Source organism: Melanotaenia boesemani, chromosome 13 (assembly GCF_017639745.1).
Source record: "Melanotaenia boesemani isolate fMelBoe1 chromosome 13, fMelBoe1.pri, whole genome shotgun sequence".
NCBI classification, from domain to species: Eukaryota; Metazoa; Chordata; class Actinopteri; order Atheriniformes; family Melanotaeniidae; genus Melanotaenia; species Melanotaenia boesemani.
In genome coordinates, this window is record NC_055694.1 from 25,876,010 (window position 1) to 25,898,680 (window position 22,671).

Below are 22,671 nucleotides of genomic sequence, written 5' to 3' on the forward strand. Positions count from 1 at the left end.
TTGTGATGATGTGTTTATACCAGTGTTGAATGCTTGAGGTATTTGTCTCAGGAGAGCATGTTGATGACATCTCGCCTTCTATTTCTATTTACCTTCATCAGCGTCTATAACTAGCTCATTCCCACTCTTTCTTTTTCTTTGTGATCTTAAGTGTCTCTTATATCTGCACATGAATCATAACTTATAAGTATAAGTCTGCTCACAACCTGATTCGATAGCTGTCAAAGTTTTGAGGTTAGACAAATTATTTTTAAGAACAAGAAATGAGATTATACTTGTCTTTCTTGTATTTAGAAAAAATGATAAATACTACATCCAGTACCTGTCCTCACATTTTGCTTAATGATGATCCAGTAACAAAATAAAACAAGACCAAACCATGACACAATTCCCTCCGTGTTTCATGGAGTACGACCAAAAAGTTTATTTTGTTAATTTATGATCGCAGCTCGATCGATCTTATGGAGTTTTTCATCACGATGAGCATCAGAAACGCTTTCCGGGGCCCTCAGAAATCCCCTTTTCCATACTACACTTTTGTTTTATGTTTTATGAAGACTTGGGAATATTGCTGTCATTTAAGTTAAACTGGGTGTTGTTGATTAAAAACATCTTGGACCAACTTTATTTACAATTTAACTGCCAGTCCTAGAGGTATACACACTTTATCCAGTCATGATTGTATATTATTGAACAACCTCTACTATTAATAATTAGTCAATTATGGTATTTTTATTCCATCAGTTAGGTCATAGTAAAGGAGTGGCTGGAATGAAGTGGTTGTCTAAGAAATAGAGAGTTTAGTGGTTTGATCCTCAGTACTACCACATATTTGCCTAAATAAGGTGAACTATACAAATAGATTTTATTTTAAGATTAAAGACTTAAATATCTCATTTACATATGCAGACTCTGTTTTAAAACTAGTAGATGGTCGCTGCAGGAATCCTCCATTCCATCAGTGCTCTTGAACAACTTTACTGGTGTCCAACACTGCCTAATTTAATTACACTTAGCTCAGTTAATGTTTAGGTCCCTCCACTAGACCTTTATTACATTTAACATACACGCATTTTCATGCTTGACCGTGTAGCTACTTGGTATCAGAGGTGGTTGAGTGATTCTTGGGCCATCATCCAGGGTTTTTATATTTAAGCTGTCCTCCATGAGTCAATCCGCTGTAAGCTGTTGACCATTTACCCAGTCACAGTTCGGTATCTGCACACCACAGTTTGCATGTTAATCAAGGGGTCTGAAACCACAGCAGTCATTACATTATAAAAGAAAAAAAATCTGAATATAAGCACATACTGCAAGCTGCAGAGGAAGTGAATGTGAGAGTGAAGTTTAGAAAAAGAAATGACAAACAGAAGGAAACTGTATAGTTTTACAATGGACATTTGTGTTTGTGTGTGAGTGTGTGTGTGTGTGTGTGTGGTTGAGTAGTGGATGAGTGCACAGCTAGCTGTGGTTAAGATGGTAACATGTTCTTCCCAGTGCTGAATAGTTTAAAACCACATTACGGTCACTACTACTCTCATGCTTCCATGCTTAATGGGTGGTTCACAGGGCCGAGTCTAAACACTCTTTTGCCCACTCTTTCTCTCTTCCTGGCTTGAGACTCATTAGTGACTACAAGAGCACTGTTGACCCTCAAGCCCTCAACTTTGTCTCTACTATCAATCTCCCCTCTACAGTCCCTTTTGTTTTTCTCTCTCCATCTCTTTTCTTCTTCCCTCATCTAAGTTACCCCACTCTATCCCTCATCACCTCATCATCATTCACCCAGCAAGAGTTTGGCAGTGGTCTGTGTGTGTATTTGTGGTTGTGTGTGTCACTTGGGGCCTGCCTGTGTACAACAGAGGTCTTCGGTAAGGACAACACAGGGGACTCTGTCCTTGTCTAACCCTCTGGAATTAGAGCAAAGATGTGTAATATGTTTGTGTAATAATACAATGTACATTGTCCTGATTATGAGCTATAGTAAGAAGACTAATAATAGCATGGTCAGAGGTCCAGTAGGCCAATGGGGACAAGCTGCACCGACCCTTTAACTCTAATAAAAGACAGCTGTAGGTCACCTCATTTTGAGCAAGGATTATTGCAAAGATTTATGTTATGAACAGTTTAATCTTTCAGCTTGAAATTAGGATTTTAAAGCAAAATATCTTCTACTTTGGAAGACACAAATGTCCTTCCAAAGCACAAATGTGGAAGTGGGTACAGTAAATGCCTGTTAACTGAGTCATGCAGCTGATGATTAGAGAATGATTTATTTAAGCAATAAAATCAAGCCCTGATATGACGAGCATCTGATTTTTATGACGGAGTATCTGGACTGTGACAAATGGAGGACAAATGGCCAACAGCTTATTAGAGCTCTTTATCACAGGGTATCAGATGTCACTTATGTATTAGTCTTGACAGCTTAAAACTCAAGTCAAGTTTCTTGGTTATAATTTAGTTACTGACTGTATTATGTGTAATTGCAAGCTTGTGGGCAATTTTATAAGGCTCTTAAAGGAAAATTCTTTTTCCTTTTTTTTTTCTTCTGTAAGTGGGTTGGATTAAGTGAATGTGAGTAGTCAGTGTCTTTGCTGTGGTAGACAGTAGTGAGAAGACATTTACTTTGGAACATCATGGAGGAAATATGCTGGGGAGCTAACCTAAAATCTACCCAGCTTGTTTTTTTTTTTTTTTTTTTCAGGATCTTAAACAATTCAAAAATGAGTGAACACACAGTGTTTTAAATTGTGTGACTTTTGCATTTAGCATTAGCTTACTTTGTTGCTTTAATAACTGAAAAAACATCTTTGACATTGCATGCACAGCACAGCCTTGTATCCTGCTACCAAGCAGCTTTGTCCCTGAGTAGTTCTATAATATTTGTTGGATTGCTTACTGCTGGACATTTTGCAAAGTTTTAAAAGATGTCTTTGTGTTTTTCTCCAGGCTTAGCAGTTATTTTCACTGTCTTGCTGATTGGTTATACGATACTTACACAGCGCTTTCAGTGACATTTGGCTATTTTAGAGGGCAGAAACTCACTCTTCTGTGACCCCTTCTGAGTAACTTTCAGTTCAGCTTCCCTATGAGAAACTTCTGCAGACTTAGTGTTCTCAAAGCTGCCTACTGCAATTAAGACACTGACTGCTAGAACTGCACAATTTATTTCAATTTGGTCTTTATTGCAGTATGAACATCTGCAATATCGATATGAAAGAAAACTGCTTTAAAACAAAGGATACATGTAGACTTTTTCATGGTAGCCTTTGTGACTGGAGATAGTAGGCGCATTAATGAGAGCTACCTTTCACTCAGAGGAAGATAACCACCATCCACAGGTGCAGAAGGAATTCCATGTTTGTTCGTATATCATAAGTCATTGCAATATTCAGCAATAAAGATAAAAAGCTTCAGTATCTCCCATAATGAGAAGCTGCAGAGGAATGATAAAAGGGGTAGGCTGTAGGAATTACATGTCTACAAGGCACACAACAGCTAGCAGATGTCAGGCCTGTGTGAGGCCACATTTGTCTGCGGTGAAAACACGTTGACTGAATGCTCCACTGTGCCTCAATCTGAGCTGTTGACTCTATGGTAATGATGCAAGTCAAGCTAAACATAACAAACCATTAGCGTCATCAGCATGCCGACAACAGCGCTGGAAAGATGGTGATCTTACTTCTGTGTGTGCGAGCATGACATACACCGACAATGCAGATTAGTTTATAAGTGTGAGTGGCCCAGCATTAATAAATCCTGGCCAAACTACAGTGTGGTTTGATCTTCATGCAGTACAGAGCAGAACAGAATTTTGGAGGAGGAAAAAGTACTGTTTTTGATGAAGCTATGTGGTATAGTATTCACTAGCAATAGTTTCGACATGCAGGTCATCGCCTCAGTTTGGTGAGCGACCTCTGGAGCAGTGTGCAGCATCTTACTTGTCTTAACCATGATGTAAATGTTTTTAACCCTGGATCATCCCTGATAATGCTCTGAAAGAAAAGGAGGAAGCAAACATGGTCTGAAAGAGCTGCAGGCAAGTGAAAGCAGAAAAAAAGAATAACCTCTTGGGACAGACATGATTTCCCACTGGCCACTTCTTGTGAACCTTTAAAGAAAATGGAAAGATGTGAGAGGAATAGTTTAAGGCAGAGGATGAAAAAGACAAAAGGAGGATAAGCAGGGTGTGGAGAAAATTGGATGGGAAAAAGAGAAAAGGAACGAGGAAATGAGTGAAAAGAATGAACGGTTATGTGGTTCTGCTCTTTTTATCAGAGGAAACAAGGGGACTGCATGGCAGAGACCCAGTGCAAGAGTTCACACTGTCACTGAGCCATGGCCGTCTGTCTTTTCTTTTCCTCCTTCCTTCCCCTCATGTCCGTCTTTCTTCCTTTGTCCCTGCCTTGACTTGATTCCTCCTTTTAATATTTCCTTCTCTGTGTCACCTCCCTTACTCGTTTTTCTCCCGCGTCCTCTTTTCCTCCTCTCAAATTACTCTCAAAGCAGTTCCCAAATTGAGAACATGTTTATGTAAATCATGCAAAAGCCAAAGTCAGTTTGTGTATGTGTGTGTGTGTGTGTGTGTGCGTGCACTCCCTCCCCTCCATCCGTTCTCCTTCTCACAGTCACTTTGTCACTTTGAGTCTTTGTTCAGTGAAGTTAAAACTTTGCTGTGTTTCTAGCTGCCTTTGAAAGTCTGGTAGAAGGCAGACAATGTCCGCCACAGGCGTTTTCTCAACCTCACTCGCTCACGCACACGTTCCCTGACAGCTTTGCTGTTTTGAAGGGGTGTGGTGATTGATTGGTCTCCATGGAAACGATACGTCTTGTAATGAACAAGAGAAAGCTGGCATGTTAATTTGTTTAGTGTGGGAGGCTTAATCGGGCTTGTGTGTGTTTATTGGTGTGTGCGTCTTTTTATTCTTTGCGCATATGTTGTTGTATGCATGAGTTTTCTCATGAAAAAATGTTCATACGAGTTTCCATTTTCACATGCGAGTCAGTGTTTTGGACACACTTATTCATTTATATGGAATTGGGACAAACTTTTAATTGGTTATGTTTGTCTTTATGCATCTTAAGCAGTGCAAATTACTTTTTTGTGTGTCAGTATTCAAGCGTTTACATAGATTTTTGTCACTTTTTCTTGCAGTGGGTGGTAGAAATTGAAGTTTAAATATAAATATTAAAACAAAAATTTGACTATTTGGGCCAAAGTTTTCTCTGTTTCTTACATAGTTCAGTGGGAACAGTTTTGGCAAGCAATTTAATGTAAAAGGTAAAATAATTTGTTAATATAACAACAGTGGATGGAAACGTGTATTAATTTGCATTTTAGATGGATTATTCTTTTAAAATTCAGCTTAAATTTTATGCTTTATTTGATGATTATGTGTATGCATGAGCTAATGTGTGTAATGTGTCATTTTTCTGTTTGTGTGTGTGAATGCTCATCAGTTAAATCTCCCTTCAGATTTGTGTGAAACTAAAGTTGTAATTCTTGACTTATATATATGTGGGATTAAGGGTAATGCAGATATTGTCGATTATCTCCATCATTGATGTCAGAGTCAGGGAACCTCCTGATACATGCATTGCCATCATATTATTTTAATGACATGCCTGATACACACTCACACAGATATACAGTATATGCATAAAACAGGTGTGACATATCAACATATCAGCATGACAATGAGCATGTACAACACATTTTGATTGATATGCTTATCTGACCTATAATTTACCTCCTGCCATTCCTGTCCTACTATGTCCTGCTTATGTGTTAACCCTTCATTCCATGTTTATTCCGGCTGCAGCTGAACTGTATTGTCTTTATTGTCTTCATTAAAACCATTCTGAGGTGCTTAATTGTATGGTTTGACATCATGATGCAATATATAGTAATAAAAGCCTGTAGTTATAGAAAAATCCACCAATCACAGACTCTTTAAAGTTGTTAAAAAGAACATATAGGAAATACACTAGCTAAAACTAAGTTTTAAATTAGTGAAGAATTACATGCAATTGCAGATCTCTGCTTTATTTTCTTAAAGAGAGGTATGCATTTTGCACTGCTGTATTTCTGTAAAAAGTTTTCATGTGCTTGGAATGGGAAGTTTATATAAGGGGTATTTGTGTGGTTGCAATCTGCTGCTTAAAACTTGCTGTCAGTAAATGTTGCACAATGATCCTTTTACAATGGAGAGACTTATGTATTATTACATAAATAAAATTTCCATATCACTCCTTGTCTAGCATTGTTAATGGACAGAAAAGTTGAGGAAATGGAAGGAAATTTTTTTCAGTGTGATCAAGTAATTAAGCATCATCACTAAATCTTTGCTGCAGAAGTATGATTTGTATCCAGAGTGCTGGGTGACTGAAGGCAGTAGTTTTACTGATTTCTCTCCTTCTGTATCCCCAAATCACAGCCATTGCAGATAGACGATAACTTCTGTGGCCAGGACTTCAACCAGCCTCTAGGGGGCACAACAGCCATCGAAGGAATCCCACTTTATGTGGACAAGGATGATGGCATGACCTCTGTTGCGGCCTATGACTACAGAGGAAACACTGTTGTGTTCACAGGCACCCGCAGTGGACGCATCAAGAAGGTAGGTACCATTACAACTACAAACTCTTTTCAAATCCCACAGTGTATATGTGACTACATACATACATATATATATATATATATATATATATATATATATATATATATGTGTGTGTGAAAAGAGATGGTGCTGTTTTGCACATAAAACAATTTCATTTGACGAAAGTGTTGTCTTCAGTGGCAGGACACTAATGAAATGTGACTAAAATGGGGATTTAGAAGCTGCTGCAGTGGCACAATGTGTGTGTGTGTGCGCTTAAGGCTCAACTGAAAATCATTTCCACTTTGAAGCAATTTTGTATCGTATGATGTATTTTCAGTGATCATTGGTTATAGCATTGCTGACAAATGGTATTGTCATCATAACTCACAACAGATATAAGCTTTAAATGTGTGTATGGCTACTGTGTGTGACTTCAACGGTATTTTGTGTTAGCTTCATCTTAAAATGGCTTTTTGCTTCCTTGTCTTTATCATTAAATGTTTTTTTTTTAACTTGACAAATAAAATGCATAAACATTTGCCAAAACCTGTAAGGCATCAGCTCTGGAGATGCATGTTTTCTCCCGCAGAGCAAAGAAGTGTTTGCTTGTGTCTTTTGGGTGGTATGCTGAGTTGAGCTCATGCTGCTAGACAAAGTGGAGATGTGTGGGTTTTATCCTCGCCAAGTGTTGTAGTCACAGGATTTTCAAAAGCCACTGAGTGTGTCTGAGTGCCTATAAGTTGGGTGCAGGGGATGTTTTATGTGTCTCCTGAGGACCCTAGGTGAGAAAACCCACCTTTTATGTGTGTTTGTTTCTGTGCTGCTGCAGGTGCCTCAAAAGTTGGCTTCAGTCACGGGCAACCAGTAATCGTCTCTCAATATACACACAGTATGCAGTCCCTTAGTAGGTGTATGTGTGTGCCTTTAAACTTACAGTATGTGTGGGTTCCTCAAGGCCCCATGTTGAGTAGACTGCGCAGAGTGTGTGCCAATCAGCTGGTTCTTCATCTGAGATCCAACTGAGCCATCGCTGCATTTTTTCATACCCCCCCACCTTTTTCCACAGTAGGGCCCCTGCATGTAAGTGTGTATCACTAATACTCTTCAAACTGAGTAAAACTGTCAGCTGAGGATAAAAGTAATTGCATAAATACATATATAATACAAAATAAATAAAGTGAACTCTATTTTTCAGTGTCTGTCACTTCACGTTGAAAAGTTTCAGAGAATATTCCCTAGAGTTTATTTTTTTTATGGGTGTTTTTTCAAGCCAGCCATCATTTTGTCGGTGCGCATGTCTTTTATTTCAGACGGTGATTTGTACCGTGCCATCTTAAAGTTTACATCTTACTCTGTCACATTGGGTTAAAATAAATAAATAAATGAATGAATCAGCCGATGAAGTTTCAGATCTACATTTGACAGTTTAAGCCTGTTCGTCTCAGCAGCCGGTGGAAAACGTTTTTGCAGTGCAGTAATGCTGCTGTCAACCACTTTTTTTATAGGCTATAATAATGTGCACACGCATACACACAGACCCATACGTGCTTCCTTACACAGCTTCCTGTCACTTGAGTTTTGCTAAGTCAACTGAAACCTAGCCCGCTAGTCCTTGCGACTGACCCCTGCACTGTGTATTTGGTTGTGTGTGCAGACAGATGATTTGTGTGTCTGTTGAGAGTGTGGGGGTCAGCAGATCCTGGATGATATCCCGCTGATCGGAATCCCATTTCCCCTCAGCCGGCATGTCTTCCTGTGCTTGGGGAATGGAGAGAGGAAGGTGAACACGGAGGTGGATGCTGCTGGCGTCCTCGCACAAATCAATGCAGATGCTGAGGTAAAATGTAGTCGTCTGTTTGAGCGGAGAAGCGTCGAGACGGGATGACAATTGCAATAAATCAGCAGAGATTGAAAGCTACAGCCAGTTTGTTAAGCTTTTCCCTTCTTTTTGTGCCTGCTAAGTCCTTTCTCAGACACAGGAGGTGATTGGTTTGGCTTTAGAAGAGCTTGAGTTAAATAGATTGGAGAATAAGTATTAAATGTCTGTATTTGATTTGGACAAAACAAATTTTGGAGAGACTAAGAAGAGACAGAAATTGGGATCAGAGACAAAATAAAAAGTGTGGCTTGAATAGTAGGAGAGATGGTTACAGGCTATGTGGTTTTATTGCTACTCATTGGAAGTTAAACTGTGCTCCTTGGCCTAATGAAATGTAAAGCTGCAGTGTATTGATGTCTACACACACACGCACCCTTATACTCATTAGGATTCTTACAATGTGACCGTTTCAAAGTGTATGTTTCCCTGCACGGATACGTCTCGCCTGCTAGACTCTGTGCATTGATTGATCTATGAATATATAATCACTAATGTAGATCTCAAATCCAAGTAGTCCATTGGATTGTTGGAGGTGTGTTTTGGCAGGTTGTGAATGTGTGTGCGTGTGTGTGTGTGTGTGTGTGAGAGAGAGAGAGAGCGACAGGGGAGAAAAGAGAGTCGTGCTTTAAGTAAGTTATTTTAATGTTCACTGCTTTACATCAGCATGACTAATCACAATGTCATGAATGACTAAGCACACAGCGTGTCTGTGTAAAATACCGCCCAACATCTCCATTACTGGTGGGTTAATGTCGTTCTTTCTCAGCTAATTTTGACTGGACTTACAACACTGTATTAGATGCACTTGCAGGCGGCTCTTTTCGCTTTATATCAAACTTTATTCTGTTTTAGAATTTTTTTGATTGCAACATGAGATGGAAGGTGTCATGATCCTTTCAAATGCAAATTAGGTGAAGTAGTCATTAAAGCCTTAAGGGAATGCTGAATGCTACAATGTAAATAGTGCAAAATTAGTATATTAGGTTAAATATTTCCTAAGATCTTAAATAAATTTACATTTTATTTCAATTAAGAGAGTAACGGAAGAGAAGTATAATATGATGGTTTTTTTATTTTATTTTTTTGTTTTATGATAATAATCATGCATTCAACCATTTGTGACTGTCTTCATTTGTTTAGAATTTTAAAATATAAGAATCATTCAGTGTTATTGTGTGTTTGAGAAAAAAATCAATTAGTGCTGGTTTGTTTTAACAGGCATGTAAACAAGTTAGCCTTACTGAAAATGTGTCCAGTTTGTTCAAAGTCTGTTTAATTCTCTCAAATATGATGGTTTGGAAGTCAAAATACTCCTGCATCTAGACACGTTCACAGGGCTCAGACTGGCCGAGGCTTCACAGGTCCTGTATGCGAACGTTGGCAAGATGGTAATAGAAGTGGCTGGTAGACAGAAAACCAAAAACAAAGACACACATGTGACAATGTAATTCTATTTTAAGTGAGGAAACTGATCAATAAATGCATAAATAAATACATCAAATACAAATTGTACTCAATATGGTATAAATCTTATTCCATCATATCAAGTTTTGTTCTGTGACTTAATAGTTAAAATAAATTATATACTTCCACATGTTGTATCAGATTTGAGTATATACTTAAATCAATAAACTGATTCCCCTCCCACTCTTGTATTTTGGGACAAGGACAGTTATCTAACCAAATGTCGCAGACAAGCTAAAACTAGCTCAACTGTGCTGTGCATGAAAATGGACGAAGTGTATTTTCAGTGTTGTAGAACAACCAAATAATATCCATAGATGCTGTGAGTCCCCCTTTTCACCTTCTGTCATGCTGCACCACAATTTTAAAAAAACAAAAACTGACTGGAGCAGACCTCATCCTACATACCTTATATCCACACATGTTTGACCTCCAGCGTAATTAAATAAAATGTAATTGATGCAAATTGCTGAGAGGTTTACAGTAAATGACTAACAGGTTGTAGCAATAACCTATGAACAGTTTGGTGTAGAATACAGTAAATACAGCTGGTTCTACAGTGTATGAAGATTCTGTTTTTTCACACAGTCTACAATAGCAGAGCAAGCTGCTGCCCTATTTCTCTCTGTCTACCAGTGGTATCCAGTATACACCGTTCTGTGCTGAATAAATCAAAGTCACATATGATTACATTTTCTTTTAGATGCCATAGTACTGTACATCACTTTGTTAGCAGACAAGGTAGTACTGAGCTTTAACTGCATGAAAAGTCACCACAGGGTTCCTTCTTCGCCGATTGCCAGAAACATCCCAAAAAGCCTCCTCAGATCTCAGTAAAGCCTGAAAATCCTTTTATTCACCCTGTTTCATCTACTCTTTTGTCTACCTGGGAGAACAAGGTGCTCCTGCCGCATCCGGCGAGATGAAAAGAAACTCTCAACAGCCTGAAGTATTTCCAGATTTCAGAAACAAAAAGAGATAAGCAAGGCCCATGGAGAAACAGAGGAAGAGGAGATTTACTCTCGGTGGTGTATAGGTGTATGAAGGTGTCTGTTGTGTGGTGGGTGAAAGGGGTTTGGTTTCATGTCATTTCATCATTTTCCTGCTAGCAGCAATCCAATTACTTTTCCTTTCTATCTTGGAAGATAGTCTGAGTGACAGGACTGATTGGAGTACAGAGCTACTGAGGTAACTGTGCCAACTGGTTGATTGACATAACACTGCCACTTTACTGCCTTCAGACACAGAGACAAGTGAGGCTGGTTAGACTTCAGGCCGTCTCAGAGCTGTTGAGGGGTACCAGAAGTTCACTTGCCCCTGCTCCGTCCATCGTACCTGCCTCCTTCATTTAGAAAACATCTAGTACATTCTTTCGCAAAATGCTCCACATGTTTTACTTTGATATATGACAGCTGTGACATACTGTACAGTGTACTGCTACATCCCATCCAGTTTCTTTCCACTTCCTACCAACAACATTCCCAGATCTTTAATGTTATTCAGCAAGACAGTAAATAAGCAACATATCACATGAATTGAGTCACAATCTGCCCACTGTCTCTTTTGCTGTGTAACCCAAATGATGCAGAAGCTGCATACATACACATCCTGAAAGTGCTTTTTATTAGTATTAGGCCACTTTAAACTTTTCTCTGCTATATTTAACTGATGTATAAAAGAGTAGAACATTATTTTATTAATCCCCAATTAAAATGTTGTTGCAGAATAAGAGTGAATAATTAATTTAACAAATTAGATAAACAGATATTTCAATAAGCAAGTCAATATGTAACTATATGAATAATTAAATAAATCAATAAATCAATAGTACAGAAGAAGAAAATATTATAATAAAATAGATGGAAAGTCTCTAGTAATTAAGCTTCTTTCTGAAGCAGCCTCTGACTGAAGACACTTTCATTATTCTCCATTAAACTCTATTTTAATATATCCCAGTTGATTAACTTGTAGTGGTGTATATTTGAATACTTAAAAGTACTTTTTTTCCCCTTTTTTTGTAATGGTCTATATTTTCACTGTATTACACAAACAAAATTCATTTTCTTCTTTGAAGGGATTCCTATTAAAATGATTTTTCTTTATGTATGTTTTAACTTTCTTTAACCATTATTTGGCATTTTCGTTTTGGGAAAAGCACAAAACAAAACTGTAGAAGAACCTTGAAAACTTTTTTTTTGTAATACAGTGTATTTACACTGTATCACCCAAGTAAAGATGACATTTTTTTCCCCCACTGTTGAGCAATTTGCCTTTTTAAAAATAATTTTAGAGGCCTTAGAGCTGCAGCGTTGTAATATTGCATTCAAAGATCAATGGTTAAAAAAAGGTCACTAAAACATGATTAACCTATGTAGGGTCTTTAACGCATGAGGACTGGAATGGACCACTTTAAGCAGTGTATCACACAGGATGTTCCTCTTTATATCCCAGTACTCAGTGAATGAGAGTTCCTTGGATCCCTTCCTAGAGTTTGATATGATCCTGAATGTATTGGCTTTGCAGGCTTAGCAGTACAACTTGCTGTCAGAATGATTAAGCCTAATCAGGAAACATGGGATGGGAGGTAATTTAGCATGTGAATGCTAATTAGTGCTAGCATTTAGACTGGCAGACGATGATTGAAGTGGCGCATCGGCTGCTCGGGCTGGTTAGATGGCAAAAACACCAGGCTGGTAGAAATGATTGATAATATTTGCATCGGGCCTCTGTCTGCTTTCCTGTTTGTGTGGAAATGAGTGCGGATTATAGTTTTCTCTTTTCCTCCAATGCAAACTCATAATGAGCAGATGAGCTCAACACCTGAACACTCTAATTCCATCTTTATCCCATTAAGTAGATGCTAGTGAAATAATGTCTTATTAGTTTCTCATTATACACAACAGGGTTTTTTGAGGCTGCGTGTTTGCACAAGAGGTATCATCCAAAAGATTCCACTTACAGTCCCACAGAAACTAAACAGACACAGTTGCATTGCTCTTTTTCATATAAGCTGCTCCAATTAAGACATTAAAGTTTTTTAACCTGCTGCGGTGTAAATAAAATCTTTACGACAAGTTTCAGTGAATGAATGTCTTAGTGCTAGTGTGTTATATCCCCTATAAATGCATATGTGTGACATTGATCTAAGGGCCTTTTTAGTGAACAGTAGTGTGTAAATCCTGCAGAGGTAATATTACTGCTATAAGTAGTGCTAGTGTTTGAGTGAATTATCATTCTATTCTCTCCTCCAGTGCTCATCCGCTCTCCTTGTCTTCAGGTCTTATACTTTTCCTGTCTACAGAACCCTCTCTTCCCCTCCACTCCCTCTCACTTATATGTCACCTTCAGCTCTCTCTCCTGACTGAGGGAATATGCCTGCAAATCTGCCTCCCTTGAGACTTCCTGGCCTCATCTGTGTGTCAAACTGTCCTCTCTCAACCTTCTCTATCCTTTAATACATTTCTACATGTCTCTGTTGAGCCTTTTGCAAATGAGATGTCGTTAATTGATTGTTACAAAGATGTTTAAGATAGACAAAGTATTGATCTCTAGACATACTTGTTAAAATGTTAATCATTTTATGTTACTAATTTATACAAAACTGGCTTAGGATTGTGTTTGAAGACCAGTATGTTCATTTGGGAATGTAGGTGTGTTAATGCAGGTATTGACTTATCAAGGTGGTTTTCCAATCCTGTAGCCTACCAGATTTTTCACTGTTTTTCTTTGGAACCATTGAAGTCTTTATGCAACTTTCTTTTCTACTTGATTCAATTGGATTTGGAGTTTTTTGACTAAAGTTTTAATAGACTTCAGTGAGTGACTTGGTTCTGACTTTTGTAAACAAAGTATGTTTTTAAATTATATAATTGATTGACATAATAAAAAATGCTTGCATACTCTATTTTCAATATAGATTTTAAACAGCAAAAACTGGATTTTAAAGTCAGGGCAAAACTAAATAATTCTACGCTCTAAGTTTGGTCACTTCATTGACAAATGTATCTAACCGCTCAGCCAAACAACGATTAAAGTTTCAATTAGGTTTCAAAATCACAAATGAAAATAATAATAAATAATAAACTCTGGAGACATGTCCAGACAGCACCCTGATTTACAGATTTTATTAGCTCAAATGAAATGCACAGGCCAAACAGAGTGGAGTTCAGCTTAACTAAAGCCGACTGCTAAGACAACAGATCCCGAACACAAACATCTTGTGGCATGTATGTTTTGCGAGGATTCAGTCAGTCTAGTTTGGCACAGTGAGAGCATCCAGTTTTCTCTGGTAAAATGTTGTAAAAGTGCTAGGTGAATAATGAAGTGGGTGTTGACAGTGTTACTTCAGCTCTGAGCCAAATGAACTCCCAGAGTGTCCACTGATTGCACTTCTTAAACTTTGATACTCTCATCTGGCCTCTGCTATGTGCTGATGGCTCTGCTGGTGTGTTGGCGGGTCTGCGATTGTGCCACATTTCGGCTTCACTCTTCACACAATGAATGTAGTTTTTATGGTTCACATTGTTCCTATAGACAGCCTAAGTTCTGCAAGTTCTGGCATCCAGGGAAGACACATTTGTAGGTTAACTAACTAGTATCCGGTTCAAATCTAATGCATCATATTGGGCTTATTTGTAACATTTAAGTATTGAGATTGGGGTTGCTTTTGCTAACTTTATACATACAATCCCACTGCATCCATAGACCTGGCCTAATAATCCGTAGCAGGTGACGTGTGACTTAGCCTCATCAAGCAAAAACATGAAAAGTTAATACAAATCCAGATTAGGTGGAAGCAGAAAGATAGTAATAAACTGGTGTGTTTTGGGGGTCTTAGTGGTGAACCAAAGTTAATCTCTGTTCTTCTCTACAGGTACTTAAGCTCACAGATTGAGATGTGATTTATCACTACATTTTACGTTATTTTGCATTTGAAATTGCTGTCTTCAGCTAGGTTGCTAGATGTCAGTAGTTACATGGTGCTCTTATAAGAGCTTGTAAAAGCTTGTAGACGTCAAGATTTTTATCATATTGACATTCAAATAAATGTTTATAACCATAATGTATGTAGTTAGACTTAGTGGGTCAGAATTAGGTGAACTATGTTTGAACTGGTTACTTGAAGAGGATTTCCTTTGTTTCACTTTCAAAAGGGTTACACAGATGTATTAGGGATTAGGGATTGGGGTGAAATTGAAGTACTATTCCTTTGCATGTTTAACTGTCTTATTAAAATGTCTCATTTAATCTGTTATCATTTAAATCCTCATGCATTTAGTATGTGAGGAGACAAACAGACAGTAGATGTTGTTGGAAGGAGGAGTAAAATCCTTTTCTTCAAAGTCAGTGGAGCATCAGATGAGGATTGAATGATGCAGACATGGTCTCCCTTTGGTACTGGCAGAATGACCTGAATCACAACAGCAGGATCTCAGCTACCTCCAGGACAAACTCTTATGCGGTGCTGTTATGCCTCACTTATTATGGGAAGCAATTGCTAATGTGCCATTGTGGTTGTGGGTACAATTCCCATGTGGGCTATCAGTTCATATGTATTACCCCCTGTGTCCTTGAGCAGGGCATTATCCCAGCAGTCCCTCTGGAGGAATATGGCTCAGCATTAATGGATGGGCGATGTGCATGGAGAGCTAGATGGATGTATTAGTGAGCTAATGAATCTTTGATAAGTGGGAAGGCTTTGCATGTGTCAGGAGACGAGAGGAGAGATCACAGCTAAACCTATCAGCTGAAAGATGACTTTATCTCTCACAAAACCCTTGCAGAGTCCAACACTAGCATTGCTATTGGAGCACACTGATGTGCCTCTGTTTCTGTGAAGTAAATCAGTATAGAAAAATAGAACAGCCTACGTATTTGACAGATTTATGCCAAATAGTTTTTTATGGGTCATTTAAGACAAAAAAAAATCTTTATTTTGTTGTCACTGAGAGGAGTTCTCGCTGCTGCTAAATCTATGATACAAGGCAAACTTTAAACCTTGTGTTAGAAAAATTAGAATTCCTATAGCTTAATTTTACTGAATTATTGACACTCTGATTGATTGTCCATTGTTTTAACATGCAATGCTTTAGACTATTTTGCTCTCAATATTGTTTAGAAATTGTTAATCAGAGCCTGGAAATTTTCTATGGTATGAGACTCTTTTAAGTTGTCCATGAAAGTTGGATACCTGCAGAAATGTAAGTGAAAACTCACCTTTCTTGTTTTTTTTTTCTTTGTTTCTATGTTTTTTTTTTTTTCAGACTGGTCCAGAGAGCAGGTTTAACAAACCATGAGTCCAACCTCGAACACTGAGCTAATGAACCCTGAAATAGGGAATTCAGTTTTTGGCTTCAGACAAGCTGATCAGAGTGAGTTTTGTCCAACGAGAGCATTGCTTCTCTTTTAATAAAGTGTGTGTGAGATTTTCAAAAATAAAATAAAGCCAGGTTGTCTGAAGAAGCCTCTGTATGAGAACACTGTTGTTTTTATAACTGTTATGTGGAAGGTGTGCAATTCTGTCCATTATGTTGAGAAGGTTTTTCTGCTCCCCTCCCTTCATTGTGAGTTTCAGGAGCTCCAATCCCCAACACAAAGCAAGCTTTTTTCTTTTTTCTTTTCAGTTTAGTCAATTTCTTTTAGTCACTGACTGATGCTGCTTCTCCAACAGATGGTGCAAAGCAGAAAGCACTTTACACACACTTATCGGACACGTAAAACCTCTTGCTACATTCATATTTACTTGGCTAATTTTACATATTTTCAAGCAAGAAGTGCAAACTATCATGAGAATGTTCCATCGGTGCAAAAAATGATAATTCATTTATCAGAGTCTCATGCATCCAAAGCTCAATACTGAGTTAATTTCTTCAAATGGTGATTACTGTGGAAATGTAAAGTTGATGTAATGTAAGAAAACTGGTTGACAACCTAAACTTCCACAAGTAGAGTTAATGGTCATTCTGCCATTTTGAAAAGTTACTTATCCGTCAACTTGTTGGGTCAAGTGTAGGAATTTAGATTGGGCCTTAGATGCTGCAGTTAAAGCTGCCTTTTACTCTAACAGTCCATACTGTTTTGACCAAAAAAGTAGCATGTACAGTAGACTGGCTTTTTCCAATCATCATGTTTTATACATCTCAGGTGCAAGCTTTTCTTTATTAGCTATTATCCACACGTATAACTTTTCTTTCTTAACATTCTTTCTTAACATTATCTGGTAAACCGACATTACTGTACTTCACCTTGGATCAGTTTGACAGCATCTCACTTGGTAGTATCTTAGACAGCCGTATGTATCATGGAGTGGAGAGTGTATGAAATGTGCAGTCTCAAATAAAGCCAGAATTTGCTAAAGGAGGAATGCCAGTGAGCAGTGCTTCTATTGGTTAGTTAGTTACCATGGTACCTGATCTAAAGTGTGAGTTAACCTAATGGGTTTTCTCACTCAGACCACTTTCCACCCTAAAATGGTGCCCATGTTTACCATGTACATTTACTTTATATTGCAGGATCTCCATATAGCAAATACATAAATGCAATACAGGAGTGAAAGTCACAGCTGAGAATAACAATTATGAATTAAGTGGGTGCCAATAGAAGTACTTAGGATTTCTGATGATTTTCATTATCTGTTATGCCCATCCGCCTTACTGTCCTCCAGAAAGATCTTCCCTCTTCGTGATGTCCTTCACATATGCTTGCAGTAGGAATACAACATTTTGTGACTACAAGAGAAAAATGTGTTAGAAGAGAAAAACCCAGTGTTAACCCTGTGACCCCAGAAATCCAGGCCAATAACCCATGAGGACATTACCAGTCCCATTAATGAGTCAGTGTCCCAACATCAGGGCATGTTAGGCCATGAGTCCAGACAAACAACAGACACACACACATATGTGGAAGTTCAGCAACAGCCAGCAATGCAGTCAGACAGCTGTTGTGTTGATGACCGTTGTCAGATGCCAGTGGCCTGATTCAAGCTGGCTAACCTCCTCGCATCACAACATGTGTCTGCACAGATACGGGGGGTGATGGGTGGACATGTGTTTCTGTCTCTGGCGTGCATCTGGAGAACAACTGGCATGTTGGGGCTGTGTGTGTGCTGCATTCATGGGTGTGTGCTTGAACTGGGCCTAAGCAGGTTTACTTGACACACTTGCTGGCACAGTGTATTAGGATGTAGGGAAAGGCGTAGCTCGCCAAATGTGTGGATGACTATATTCAGCATTAACATCAGGGGGAAAAAGCTGCCTGGGAGGATGTGCAGTTCAGTCTTATTAGAGAGCTGAGGAAGTATTTCACTGTGTGCTTGTTTCTGTTATGTTAATATGCACATCTTGGGAATCATGCAGTGTGTGGGTGTGTATGGATGTGCAAATGATTAAAAGGCCACATGCAGAAAATGATACTGTCTGTATCACTGTCTGTATGTCTGCAATAGGTCCACAAAGGGCGTATTTCTTTTTTTTTCTCTTTAATTGCTCATGTGCGCATGTACAAATATTTGGGTTTCTAAAAGTTAAGGATTCTTAGATTATAGGGAATCTCACACGCCCTACAATGTACGGGTATTTGAGATCACCTCCACCAACACATGTATGAAGTAATGTGCGTTTACACACTACGGCAGCTGTGCTTTCTTCATGTAGAGTAGGAGCTGCCCACCTGATGCCAGGGCAGCTGCCACACAAACAATCCAATTGCACTCAACCCACACTCACACATAACTGCCAAGGGGGGATTTTTTTGCTGCAGAGAGGAAGAGAAAGGGGCAGCTGCAGTATAAAGCCTTCATCAACTGTTCCTCTAGACTGCCCCATCTGTCTAGCCATTAATACACACACTCAAACCCATACACTAATGCATACACATGGTCCGTCTGTTGTCTTATCAGTCACACATGGCGTACTTCACGCTCAATGGGGTCTGTCATGACAATAATGTGTATTCTCTGATGTCTTGTGTGAAAAAAAATGTTTCAACTGTGTCTGACACCATGAAACACCATTTGTGGTATTTTCTAAGTTGGAAGGGGTTCTATCATGTGTGTTATTCTTCATCCATCCATCCATCCATCCATGAGATGAAAGCTAGTGATGCTGCCAATCTGAAAGAAAATATTAAGTGTTCTTGGAAATCTGTTGAAGGAGTTAACATGTTTCCTGCAAAAAACAACAACAAAAAAAAACAAAAAAAAAAACAAAAGAAAACACTGTGCCTCATTTTGTGTTTTTACAATGGTCAGGAAACTTTCTACATTCATTTTTTCAAGTTTTCTTTCCCTTCAGAAAATTCATATGGGCATATAGTAGAAACAAAAAAATATCCCATCGACCAGCTTTTGGGCTATTTGTCAGCTCAGATCTGCAGGCTACTGTTATGACACAGACGCAGGTTAGAGTACAATCGTCAAGCCTCTCCATCTTGATCTCCATCCACGACTTTATATCAAATGAATGGGAAGTCAAAACTCTTTCCATTTTTTCATTCCATTCTTGTACTTTTTTGCTTTGCTTTTGAGGGCAAATTCTCATAAGAGGTTATGCAGTTTACTCATCATAAAATGAAATAAGCTATTAGTGCGCTTTTTTTACACTATTAGGTTGCATGTCTGTATGTAATGGACTGTACTTGCATGGTCTTATGGTTTTAATTATGGCTTCTTACCTTCTTACCTGCTTTGGGACAATGGATGAAATGAACATTTTTGGTAAAACACAGCATCTTTACATTGTGTGTTGTAGTTATGATGTTCATTAAGTTCACTGTCCCAATTAAGAAAATAAACAAAAGTTACACTTTTAAAAATGTACTATCCTACTGATTTAAATGTGGAAGTCTGGGTTTATGAAACTTACCAGAGAACTCCATCAAAAACACTGTCTAGGAATCAAAATCCTGATTAGCATTTTTAAATTTTGTTCTAGTTGGAAGAAATTCCATGTATCTATTTGTTATCAATAGGTATCAATGTATCAACGTATGAGAGCAGAAATTCCACTACAAAAACGTAAACACTGAAAAATGCCAATGATATAAAACATTTCTTCATAAAAAAAAGGTGTTGTACAAATTGTCTATGGCAGAACTGCAGAAGATGGAAATATGAATATTTGACTATAAGACTGCTGGCAAAGATTCTTCCGCTTTAGTGCATGTGATAGTGTGAGCTCAGGCTGCTGTTTGCTCTAAAGTGAACTTTCAGGCTTGGTGGTTTATGCTTTCCTGTATAGTAATAACATGCTTCAAAACTTACTGAATGAAATATGTGTCCAAATTTACACTTGTGCATGGTGGCACAAAGCTATGCCATCTGTTTTGTAAGGTGCACTTTGTAGAAGAGAAGAGTGCTTTACTAAAACTGGCAGCCATGAATAGAATAGTGAAGACTTTGCTTTAGAAAGGAGGTTCTGTTTTGTCTTTCTTTGACATTTTGTCCAAAGCATGTCACAAACATTCCATTAAAACCAAAATGATTTGCTTGAGAAAAAGGGAATAATGTGTACCTTTTATATCCTTAGCTATTATATTCTAAAGTTAAAACTTACCCACCTCTGCTTAATGTTTTGTGTTTTTGCCGAGTCATTGTCCTAACCTTGATTTCTTTATGTGTCCAACTCAAAGCCAGATTGTCAGCCAAGCACAAGGACGTCAGCCTGTGCCTCAGCACCTATATGTTAATGAGAAGAGAAACATATACAGGTCCTTAGAGCTCTTCGGTGTCAAGGAGACATAATGAAACAGAGTCTATGAAGGTTAAGAGTGAGACACAGCATCTGTATCAGGGAGTCAGAGCATTATCCGTGATGATGTTTATGATATTGATTGCCTGCTCTCAAAAAGCTTCCTGATTTCTGATTTGGACACTTGTGAACATTGTGATTGCAGCAAGAACATCTAAAGTCTTGAGTGGCCTCTGCAATCAAGGACAGTGACCCTTAACTCCATGCACACTCTCCCTTGCCCACACGCTTTCACTGTCTCACTCGCACATGCTTACTTGTATAACAAAGTGCTGATAGCCCTTCAGACACTCATCTGCACAGTGTTTGGGGGAATCACTGATGACAGAGGGAAATAAGCAGAGTTTTAAAAGCTTCTAAAAGGGCTCAGTTTGTATTGTATTATCCTACATATTGACTTCCATGAGCAAGCTACCTGTTGGATGGAAACTTGCTTCCAACACAGCTTTTCCTCTGTACTGGCTGGATACCCACAGTATTCATCACATAGCAGCATTTCACCTCACTGAACAACAAACCATTGCTATTTGTCTCAAGCCATTAAGACAGGATGGTTTTGGAGCAAAATGTGCTTTCAATTTTATTTGTGCCATTGAAAGAGCATTACCAAAAACTTATCAGAATTCTGTTTTTTTTTCTTTCTTTTCTTTTCTTTTCTTTTCATGGTATGATTCATCCCAAAAAATAGCCCATAAACCGCCAAGTGCTTATGTTTTATGCCCAACCAGATTCCTGTTGTCCTAACACGCAAATGTAAATATTTGTGATAAATTCGGATCTTTAGAGCAGTAATGCTTTCTCGTTGTCTTCGTGCCATGATGGTGCTATCAGAAGAACTGTATCCTCACAGCACAAAATGCTAGATCAAACCTGCTGGCAACCCTATGTTTGTAGTTAGCATGCTGCCTTTGCTTGTAGGTTTTTTTATCTGACTGTCTTGGTTTTCTGTCATGATGAAACAAGTGCCACCTTTGTGCCTTCCCTTCCACAAGTTTTACTAGTTGCTATATCCTCTTCCTTTATCTTTCATTTCCTCTCTTTCTTGCCTCCTTTTCCATTTTCCTGTATTGTAACCAGGTCTGGTACATTTGAATACAAATTATCCAAAAATTAATTATAACCTTGTTCAATTAATTAATTATTGAGGGTAAAAGACAAAAACAAAATGCAACAGGGTTTTTCTCATGAAGAGGAGGTGCAAACCCAATAATGTGTCCTAAGACTGCCAAAGACCCACATAGCAAATATAGACAGGTTTATAGTGAGAGAAAGGGGGAGGACAAAGAGCTGGTCTTCAACCATCTGGTGTGCATGTGTGTGCATGTGTGTGTGTGAATATATATATGTGTGTTTGTGTGCTCTATTGTATCTGGATACAGCGCAGAGAATGACTTAGATTACCAAGACTGATATCAAAGTCACACTCTAGGATGCGCTCCAAGTGCCCGACCTGAGCACTTACACACACACACTCTCTCTCTCTCTCTCTCTCTCTCTCTCTCTCTTTCTCTCTCTCTCTCTCTCTCTCTCTCTCTCTCTCTCTCTCTCTCTCTCTCTCTCTCTCTCTCTCTCTCTCTCTCTCACTCACACACACACACACACACACACACAGCCTTTTGGTTTTCCAAGGGAAGCATACAAAGCATTCAGCTAAAAGACAGGCGAGCGTTGTGGGTGTGTGTGTGTGTGTGTGTGTGTGTGGTGGTGGTGGTGGTGGGGGTTCTTCTCTAATTGAAGTGTACAGGGACTTGGCAGACTGCCTGATGTGGGAGTCATATGAAAGGACAATAGAAGAAGAGAATGACTTAGAGAGAAGGGGTATAGAAAGAGAAGGATGAGCTGCAGAAAGCAGTGATCCCAGAGAAATGGAGGGGAAAACAGGAGAGAAAAAGAGCGATGGTGAAGGGAGATAGGGAAGAATAGAAATTAAATGAAAAAAGTTAGCATACTAACAACCATGCTAACGTAATTTGTTCTG

The 22,671-nt window shown here is 38.6% G+C and overlaps 1 protein-coding gene across 2 annotated transcripts in view; it reads left to right on the forward strand.

The window, feature by feature from the left end:
• LOC121651197 (plexin-A1-like) overlaps positions 1-22,671 on the forward strand; it is a 262,523-nt gene that overhangs the window by 49,433 nt on the left and 190,419 nt on the right. For both annotated transcript variants that reach the window (XM_042003180.1, XM_042003181.1), the window contains exon 3: positions 6,441-6,623. In XM_042003180.1, coding sequence (XP_041859114.1) covers positions 6,441-6,623 — 183 coding nt within the window. The remainder of the gene's footprint in view (positions 1-6,440; positions 6,624-22,671) is intronic.